Source organism: Cynoglossus semilaevis, chromosome 16 (genome assembly GCF_000523025.1).
Source record: "Cynoglossus semilaevis isolate Cse_v1.0 chromosome 16, Cse_v1.0, whole genome shotgun sequence".
Taxonomy (NCBI): Eukaryota; Metazoa; Chordata; class Actinopteri; order Pleuronectiformes; family Cynoglossidae; genus Cynoglossus; species Cynoglossus semilaevis.
The window spans coordinates 16,383,473-16,393,259 of record NC_024322.1 but is presented as its reverse complement, the minus strand read 5'-3'; the positions used below and the strand labels follow the sequence as shown (position 1 = coordinate 16,393,259).

Sequence of the window (9,787 nt, the reverse complement as noted above, 5' to 3'; positions counted from 1 at the left end):
TAATTTTTTTAAATTAGTTTTTTACAAATTTCTTTTTAATTTTTAGAAAAAAAATTTTAAAAGCTCAAAAAAAGTTAGTTGATTTTTTAAAAAAACTTAATTTTTAGAATTTTTAGAACTTTTAAATTTAAAAAAAAAAATTTACAATTGTTTTTTAATTTTTTTAAATATAGAAAAAACATTTGTAAAAATGTTTTTTAGAAAAATATTTTAAAAATTTTAAAACAACTTTTATCAAAATTTAAAAAAAAATGTTTTTATAATTTTTTTTTATTTTTATTAAACAAAATTTGAAAGTTATTTAAAAAACTGTTAATTTTAAGAAAAATAATTTTGTTGAATTTTTAGGAAAAAAATTTAGAAAAATATTTAAATTTTTTTGAAAAAAATTTTGAAAAAAAATGTAATCTTTTCCACGTTTCTCATCAAATTAGAGCATTTTGAAAAATTTGTTTGAAATAACTTTTTTGGGGAATTTTTCAGAAAAATCCTAATTTTACATGTCACTCTTGGTCAAATGTTGAAAAACTTACATAATTTTTTTTTTAAATTCCAAATTTGATTTTTTCTGTATGTTTTTCATCAAAGTAGAGCATTTTGAGAAATGTTACTAGAATTTTTGCAAAATCCTAATTTCAGAAGTAAATTTTGGTTAAATGTTGTAAAAAATATCATGAAAAAGGGAAACTCTATTCAGGAGCAGCAGGTTTATATACAAGAGCAAAAATAACAAAACTTACTTGGTCACGGGAACAAGGCGCAGACTTCTCAAGGCATGAAATCAGACATGATGTTCATCAGTGAGTCCAACGATAGAGACACAGGTAAGTGTGATTACTGATTAACTCCACCTAGCAGATACAGTAGGAAAGAGAAACAGACAGACCTAAGAGTTTGATGACAAACATGCAGAAAACATTACATTTTGAAGAAATGTTTTGCCAAAAATTTGACCAAAAATGACAGGCTAAATAAGGTTTTTTCTAAAAGAATGCTCCAATTTGATGAGAAACAAAGAAAACAAAATTTTGTTAAAAAAAAAAAATTCAAATATTTTCATCATAATTTTTCACTATCAAACCAATATAACATGCAAAATTGGGATTTTACGGAAAAATAATTTTAGTATTGAACATATCGTGTCTTCGCTTTGCTAGTGTCCTTTATATTTCTATATATTTATGCTTTTTAATGTTAAATGTAACAAAATAGCTATTTTATATTAATTTTCATATTTTAATTATATGATTTATAAATATATGATTTTGAAGTATGTTTGATGTTTTAAAATTATTTGTATAATTCCAAAAAAAAAAATCAGTATTGAAAAAAATCTTAAATTGTTTTTGACATTTTAAAAATAATGGTACAATAACAAATAAAAAGCCATTTGACATTACATTGAAAAATAAAGTAACAAATATAGTTCCTTGGAAATCCTTGAATTTCCATTTGTCCATGAAATTCTTTGAAAGCCCCTCAGTCCTTGAAAGTCGATGAAAATCAATCAAGACTTTAAAGGGTTTTTGGTTGTATTTTTATTTTTTTATTTTATTTCCCTTTTTTGTTTATTTTTCTAATTTTTCTAACATTTTTTATATTTTAAATTTTAACCCAAACCCTGACCCCAAACCTTTCCCTGAACAATTTTATTTTTATTTGTAATTCATTCTTATTTGTATAATTTTTTCATTTTGATTTTTTCCATACATTTATCTATTGTTATTTTTTTTTTTTAAATTATAAATTTAAAATTGAAATAACAAATAAAATGAAAATTAACTCTAAATGTGTTTATTTTTATATTATTTGTTTAATTTGTTTTTAATTTATTTTATTGGTTCGATTGGCTGACAACATTCATCTTGTGCAGGGAAAAAAAGAAAAAAAAAAAAAGCAACGCTGGTTGCTGTCATCATCTGCACTCTGTGCTGCTGCCACTGATGCTGCTGCTCTCGTGGTCTGACCGTCTCTCATGTTTGTGCTCACTGTTGGATTAAGTGCACGATGCAGCTCCTCATCGTCTCCGTCCTGCTGCTCTCCTCCACTTCAGGTAAATTTCACTCCCTTTTGTTTCCTCTTCTCATCTCCATGATGGTTCTGTTTGTTTGGTCGGAGCAGAACTTCCAGAGACAGACACGTGCGCAGCAGCAGCAGCGGCGGCAGCAGCAGCAGCAGCTCAGGGTAAGGTGCTGGAAGCAGCTCTTTATTTAAGATGGAGAAGAGCAGAGCACACAGCCTGGAGCCAGAACTAGAACCAGGTCCCAGTTCTGCTCTGTTCTGCGTTTAGACTCATTATCTTATTTGTGTAACTATTTCCTTTTTTAAATCATAAATTCTTTTTACATTTTTGGCTCCACTCTTAAGAGGACGCAGTCTCCAAATCTGTCTCTGCCGCTGTGCTCGTCTCCTCCATCGATCAGGGCGCTGTGATCAGAAACGGTGGAGCAGCAGAAGGTTCTGATGGAGGCAGCTGACGGGACAGATTCACTTTGTCAGGGCTCGAGGTCAGCTTGGAAAAAAAAAAAAAAAGAAAAAGAGAAAACAACAATTTAAAGACACCGTTATTGTCAAGCAGGTTTCGTTAGAGTTTTGCCCCGGGCGCTTCAACATGCCTCCATCTGATGACTAATGTTTTTTTTTTTATTTGTGAGGGGCTGAAACTTTGTTTGTCAAAATAAGATCAAATTTGAATTAATTCATCAGCTGACAGACATCGGTACTTCAACGCATATTTCATTTTTATTATCGTTCGTAAGGATGTCCGATATTGACTTCTGATATGCCAATGTTGTCCTAACACTTAATTTCCAATTCTGACATCAACCATACTGATATAGCGGGGCAGTGGTGGTTAAAGAAGGTAAATGCACTAAGGTGATGGGTCAAAGCAGTGCTTCTCAATTATTCTCTGCCATGCTCCCCCTAGGGGACAGAACTCCCTCCCCCTCCCTGAATAGAAATACTACCGAGTTCCTGGTAATACTTATTTATTTATCAGTACAAACCACTGTACGAGTTGTTGGGACCAGCATTCTGCATACAATCCCCTGATTATTCAAATAGATTAATAAAACGAGCTACAATGCTGCCATCTAGTGATTTTCACTTTCATATACAGCTGTTTTTCCCTAAACTATTTTTAGGTCACAAATCATTGGAAAAAAAAAACAATAATGATAAAATATAACAATTATGCTAATATCGGACATCCCTAATTATTAGTGTTATAAAATACTAATGACATTCAAAAGAAAAGAAAAGTGACTTGAGTTTAGGTTTGAATGACGATCAATAAGAAAGACTTGGAGAAGAGGAGTTAACAAGGAGAGAGAGGAGAGAGGAGGTGTCCTGATTAACGTGTGTGTGTGTGTGTGTTCAGGTCTGGCTCTGCAGATCCAGTGTTACCAGTGTGAGGAGACGACACACGACTGCTCCACCGCCGACTTCATCGTCAACTGCACAGTCAACGTTCAGGACATGTGTCAGAAGGAGGTGCTGGTGAAGGAGGACGGTAAAGTTCCGCTCCTTCCCTCTCCCTGCAGGTGTCGCTGTAGTCTGCAAATGTGAAAATGTTGATTCATACGATAAATATACATTTTATATTGATTAATCACAAGCAAGGGGATAAATCAGATCTAAAATTTGAATCGTTTGACAGATATTACACATATTTATATGTTTGTACATATATTTATTAAATATGTGTGTATATATTTAATTATATACGTGTATAAAAATATATTTAGAGAGGGAGAGAGTCACTGTGTCACCTTCTCCTGTGTGTGTAAGAGACCTGAGAGTTTTTCTGTCCACCGCCGCCGCCCTGCTGGACATGAACAGTACTGAGGCGTTTGCCTGGCAGACAGTTTGATTTCTTGAATCAGTGACTATGTCGTCGACACAAAGCTGCTCTGCAGCGACATCACGGCAGTTGTTGACGCTGCCGGCGTGTTTAAAGTTCGCTTTAATCCAGAATAGCACTCGAAGACCGAGAGCGAAGCAACACTTCAGCCTGTAGCCAGGATACGGCTGTGAGCTCCAACCAAACCGCTCTGAGGTCAGCGCAACAAAAATAGACTCCAGAACTTTCTCTAAAGTGTTTGTTTAGACAGATCTGTTCTCACCACTGTTCCTTTGTCGTCTCGTCTCCTTAAAACGAAAAACAAAACATGTTCGAAAGTGTTTTTCATCCTTCCACGCCATGTCTCTTGTCTCAGCGCCACGAGGCACGAACAACCCCTGTGATTTCAATAACGGGTTAATTCGAAGCTCCGCCTCCAGAATCCACCGTGAAAACGTCAGAGTCAACAGAACTATGTCCGCCTCCAGAATCCACCGTGAAAACGATCGTATGTAAAAACGGCAGAGTCAACAGAACTATCGTCAATACGTAAAAAACGACAAGTTAAAAGTAAAAAAAAACCACGTCAATCCGTGTTTCGTGTAACTGACGATTTTAACAATTTAACTTTCTCTCCTTCACTTTACTGTCTAATTCTCCCACAGAGCACAACTGAAATACGCATTCAAAATAAAAGTGATACTTTCAAAATAAAAGCTGACCGCGCTCTTGGAAAACAAGCGTAATAAAAACACTTAAATCAGTTATTGAATAGAAACAATCACAAACAATGATAAATTATGAACATCAGCCACACGGGGGAGTTGTCCTCAGGCTAGTGAAAAATTAGCTACTACTACATAGCAGCATGACACTACTACAAAGACGATGATTGGTGAAGAAACGGAACTGCATCTGTGAGTGTATTTTATACAGGCCCATTCAGAAAACAACTAAACGATCATTTTGTTACCATGGAAACTCCATATTTCAGCCGAGCGGTTGAAAAGTCAGCAGCTCCGACTGTGGTCTGTCGGTGTTGTCTGTGCTCCGAGACAGCTCATTAAATCTCTTAAACCAGAACCAGCGAGGCAGTGGTTCTGACCTTTGCTGACATTTCATGTGTGGGTGAGCGGCTAACGCTCACGCCGCCGCAGATACACGGTGTAGGATCGATACCCACCACAAGGACACGCTGCAGGAGTAACACGTGAAACCAGAACATGATCTTCTTCATCATCTTCATCTTCATCTACTACACAACTCACCCCGACCCCCCTACCCCGACAGTGACCTTCAGTCACACAGTATAAACTTCTGTTTCCACATTTAGTCATCATTCCAAAAACATGGTGTTTTCAAAATATGGTACATGTTTTGCTACATGGGCAACCTCTAGTGGAAGGAGGGGGGATTTTTTTTTAAATGGTGAAGAAAAAAAATGAAAGGCTTGAAAAAAAAAATGTGTGTGTGTGTGTGTGTGTGTGTGTGTGTTCTGCTCACCATTGGACAGTTCCATCCCAGCTCCTCCTCAGGCAGTAAGGTTCTGGTACTGGTTCTGTTCTGTAACACATGGTAACATTTATAGAGTTCAGTAGGTCAAAGGTCACTGGACATGCAATTTTGCTGGGCTTAAATGTGTTCCACTCGAAGGATGAAAAAAGTCAGCGGTGAATATTTTGTAAAGGGGCTTAAATGTATCATTTCTGTTCATATTTCTGTTCATCTTTTTGCAGGAATACACTACCGCAAATCCTGCGCCTCCTCCGGCGCTTGTCTCATCGCGTCGTCGGGTTACCAGCAGTTTTGCACCGGCAAACTCCACTCCGTGTGCATCACCTGCTGCACCACCCCGCTGTGTAACGGACCACGGCAGAAGAAGAGAGCCCCGCCCTCGGCTGCCCCCCCCCTGACCACACCCCAGCTCCCGGTGTTCTCCCTCGGTGTCGTCCTGCTGCAGCTGCTGCTGCTGAGGCACACGCATGCTGACGGCTACACGCACACGCACACGCACGGTGACGGTGACGCTGACGACGACCTGCGGTCACAGGTGAAGACAAGCTCAGCTGCTGGTCACACTGTGGAAACCTGACAAGTGGGGGCGCTGTCGTGACGGTGGAGTCAAGGGAACAGTCGTCGTCTTCAATCTCTGTGTTCAACTGCAACTAAACACACACACACGCACACATGCATATACACACACACACACTTCTGAGAATTGTTAGTAATACACAGAACTCCTGTTCTAAATAAACACGTTTATTTTCCTTTGCTCTTAACAATTCTTTCACTGGAGAACCAGAGTTTACTGACAGTTTACTGTATGCATATACATATACATATATACTGTACATATATACATATACACATACATATGTTTTCTGCCTCTTCTATCGTCAAAGAATAATTTTCGGACGTTGAGAGTTTTTTGGGGTTTTTTTTTTTTTAACCACAAATTAAATTTGAATCAATTTCCTGAATGTAAAGACCAAACAGTAACTGATGAAGAAACAATGACTGGTCATTAGTCGCAGCTGTTGGAACTGAAGAACAAATATTAAATTAAAAAAACAAAAACATTATGTTGGTTTGTGTGTAATATATTCAAGGTATATTTGACAATCCATCATCCGTCTGTTTCAGTCCGTCCGAACAGTCGGACCGTTCAGTCGGACTGGGGGGCGGGTTTGTTTCTGAACCCAGTCCTGAGTCCTGCTGTTTCTGAAAGGTTGTTAAAGGAGATTGGGTTTTGTCCCGTCCTGTGGCGCTGCGGGTCCTGCTGCCCTGACGTAGTGACTTCAGGAGGGGCCGCAGGGAGCGGGCGGAGGCGGACGCACTGGAGTTCTGGAGGGTGCGCCTGTTGACGTGTTGCACGGTGACCTGGCAGCGCAGCACCTGGAGGAAGACCTCTCTGAACTGTCTGGACGACAGGTTGTACAGGAACGGGTTCACCACGGAGCTGAGGTAGAAGAAGGAGTCGGCCACGGGGTGGAGGGTGATGTAGCTCCGGAAAAAGGCTGCGCTCCACTGGGACTTGGGCAGAGCAGCCATCATCAGACGACGAATCTGGTTGGGAAGCCAGCACAGCATCAGGGATCCGACAATGAGACCTGAGGAAGACAACGAGAGGAACGTCAGGAACGACAGGAACGTCAGGAACGACAGGAACGACAGGAAGCTTCGAATATAGAAAAAATTAGCTTAGAATATATAGTAAATATATTTGATATATATCTATACATATATATACACACACACATACTGTATACAGACAACCATATGTTCTGTGTGAGTCCGTGTCAGGAAGAACACAAACGTGGAACATGAGAACGACGTGAAGCGCCAACAAATCCAAACCCTGAAGAACCAGGTCAGTTCTGTCCAGGCAGCTGTTGTGTCAGTGGGAGACGGTGGTGAGGACATTGATCCAATCAGATCCACTGGATCAATGTGAATGAGTCACAGCCAGATGTTTGTGGAACCACTGGAAACCACTCAGACAGACACACCAGCGAACTGAAGTCCAGTGAACGCAGCAGCAGCAGCAGCAGCAGCAGCAGCATCAGCATCAGCAGTGACAGCAGCAGCAGCAGCTTCATCTGTGACATCATCATCATCAATAAACAACAACCGGACACAGTGACAACGCTGGATTTAAAGTCATCTCCTGATCCACAGTCCACAGACAGACCCCCCCCCCCACTCCTCACCCCTCCCCGTCTCAGTCCAAACCTGGATCTTCTCTCAGGCACTTTGGTAAGACAGTCTGTCACTCCCATCCAGGCTAGCCTTTAGCAATGTTCAGTGCCGATGGGCTAAAGTTCTCCGGAGCTCATGGTTAAAGCATGCAGCTGTCAGTCAGAGAGGAAGGTAATGGAGGGACACTGCCGGAGAGCGTGTGTGGTTGTGTACGGTGTCAGTGTGGAACGACAGCAGTTCCAGTTGTTGTTCACGTCCATCCTGATGAACAGAGTTTAAATGAACTTCCTGTTTGACTCCACTCTTCACGGTTTGATGGTAAAAATCAAAGTCATTCATGTTTTAGTAGAAACAAACTTTTACGTCCCACAGACCAGTGGTCTCCGACTCATGTTTTAGTAGAAACAAACTTTTACATCCCACAGACCAGTGGTCTCCGACCATCAAGGACCGGTCAGCTGGTAGACTAGAAAAAGTAAAGGGATATGACTGGAGAATGAAGTTAATTAGTAAATACTAAAGTACATTTTTTTGAAGTTAATTAGTAAATACTAAAGTACTTTTTTTTTTTTCACGGACCAGCACTGGTCCCCGGACCATGGGTTGGGCACCCCTGCCATAGATCATTCAGAAAACTTCTAAATTAACAGTGAAGGCACATAATGGATTATCTGGTGTTTGTTCATGTCCATCAGAGGGCGCTCGACAAACAGAAGCTGAACTTTGACTCTCTGATTTCTCTCACACACACACACACACACACACACACATACGCACACACACACAAACAAAGACAACATCCAATCAGAGCAAACATCACATTTCTGACTTAAAAATGAAGCCTGTTGAAAATAATTGTTTAACTTTTTAACTCACCCAGAAAAACGATGGTCTGCTTCCTGGCAGTCTTGGCCTTTGAACTCTCGTGTTTGGGTGCTGCGTGGACGCCGTTATCTGGAGAGTCCCAAGGTTTCTGCAGGACCTGGATCATGGCCCGGCACATGAAGGCCACGCCCATCAGCACAATCATGTAAAGGATAAACGCCACAAAGATGCTAACCCTGTACATGACCCAGCGCTCCCTCAGGTTGGTGCAAAAAGTCAGATTCTGCACGGGTGTGTCCGACCGCAGCGGGATGTAGCCCTGGGTTCCGGTGGTGAACAGCAGCGGCAGGGCCACCAACACAGACAGCAGCCAGGCAAAGGTGATGAGGGCGGGGGTCCGCCTCCCCCCCAGGGCTTTGTAGTGGAACGGGTGGCAGATGGCGACGTATCGCTCGAAGCTGAGCGTGGCCACGTTGAGGATGGTAGCGTAGCTGCAAGCCTCAAACAAGAAGTTGTAGATCTTACAGGAAACATTGCCGGAGGCCGAGGCGAAGGGAAACCAGATGGCGCTGTAGAGCTCTACTGGCATCCCTATGAGGAGCACCAGTAAATCAGAGCAGGCGAGGCTCACCATGTGGTCCGTCACATTCTTTTGAAGATACCCATTGCGCTTCAGCACTTGGGTCACTCTGATAGTGACTGAATTACCCACAATTCCCGTCACCAGCATGAGGCTGTAGAAGACTGTCAGGAAGATTTTGACAGGATAGTTCGGTTCAAGTTTCCTCCAGTCCTTCACGTCTGACGTCTCCATTTCCTCGCCGACGCTCGGAGCACTGATTTTCCGAGTATTGATTTGTTCTGTGGCTTATCAGCTCCGCTGGGCGAGTCACTGCGATCGTCGCTGAATTCCAAAGGTTTAACTTCAAACTACTGGGCCTCCACTGGACTCATCTTCTCCTTCGGCTCCAGCAGGAGGCGAGTGGACCTGGTGTCGAGGGCTTTACTGTGTCTACTGTGTACAGCTTCAGTTGGCAGGTCTGAGGACCGAGTCAGGCACCGTCATCTCCAAGTATCAGCCAACCTTTAACTGCCCCCCCCCCCCCCCTCCCCGCCTCCATTCAGGGCAGGGCAGTTAAACATTAAACAGTTGGAGCAGTTCCACTTCTTATCATCATGACTAACGCACCGTCAATTTACTGGTTTACTTTAGAAAAACAGATTAGAGAGATGATAAAATCCAGAGAGTGTCTGAATGTGGGGACTGATGATGTGAACAGTCGTTTGGAACCGATTCTTGGAGCCACAGTGGAACACGGACAGAGAAGGACTCTTGTCCAGGAAGTCCAGGTCTGTTCCAAGAGTCCTTCTCTGTCCGTGTTCCACTGTGGCTCCAAGAATCGGTTCCAAACGACTGTT

General features: G+C 41.5%; 2 protein-coding genes across 2 annotated transcripts; one reads left to right on the top strand and one right to left on the bottom strand.

Moving 5' to 3' along the window:
- The first annotated feature begins 1,323 nt into the window (after nt 1-1,323).
- Nucleotides 1,324-5,936, top strand: LOC103392414 (ly6/PLAUR domain-containing protein 1). The gene is made up of 3 exons (XM_008329020.3): nt 1,324-2,053; nt 3,383-3,514; nt 5,581-5,936. Exons 1-3 carry the CDS (start codon nt 2,008-2,010, stop codon nt 5,934-5,936), a joined length of 534 nt encoding a protein of 177 aa, XP_008327242.1. The 5' UTR covers nt 1,324-2,007.
- A 146-nt stretch (nt 5,937-6,082) lies between these two features.
- gpr39 (G protein-coupled receptor 39) lies at nt 6,083-9,467 on the bottom strand. The gene is made up of 2 exons (XM_008329017.2): nt 8,420-9,467; nt 6,083-6,954 (listed from the first exon to the last, which is right to left on the bottom strand). The coding sequence occupies exons 1-2, from the start codon at nt 9,180-9,182 to the stop codon at nt 6,449-6,451; spliced, it is 1,269 nt and encodes a 422-aa protein (XP_008327239.1). The 5' UTR covers nt 9,183-9,467; the 3' UTR covers nt 6,083-6,448.
- Between the last annotated feature and the right edge of the window lie 320 nt (nt 9,468-9,787).

Bases quoted from the DNA above. Each gene is read 5' to 3' on its own strand.
- LOC103392414 (XM_008329020.3), top strand. From the start codon at position 2,008: ATGCAGCTCCTCATCGTCTCCGTCCTGCTGCTCTCCTCCACTTCAG. The intron at 2,054-3,382 runs GTAAATTTCACT...GTGTGTGTTCAG, and splicing joins GCTGCTCTCCTCCACTTCAG to GTCTGGCTCTGCAGATCCAG. The intron at 3,515-5,580 runs GTAAAGTTCCGC...ATCTTTTTGCAG, and splicing joins GGTGCTGGTGAAGGAGGACG to GAATACACTACCGCAAATCC.
- gpr39 (XM_008329017.2), bottom strand. From the start codon at position 9,182: ATGGAGACGTCAGACGTGAAGGACTGGAGGAAACTTGAACCGAACTAT. The intron at 6,955-8,419 runs GTGAGTTAAAAA...TGTCTTCCTCAG, and splicing joins GCAGACCATCGTTTTTCTGG to GTCTCATTGTCGGATCCCTG.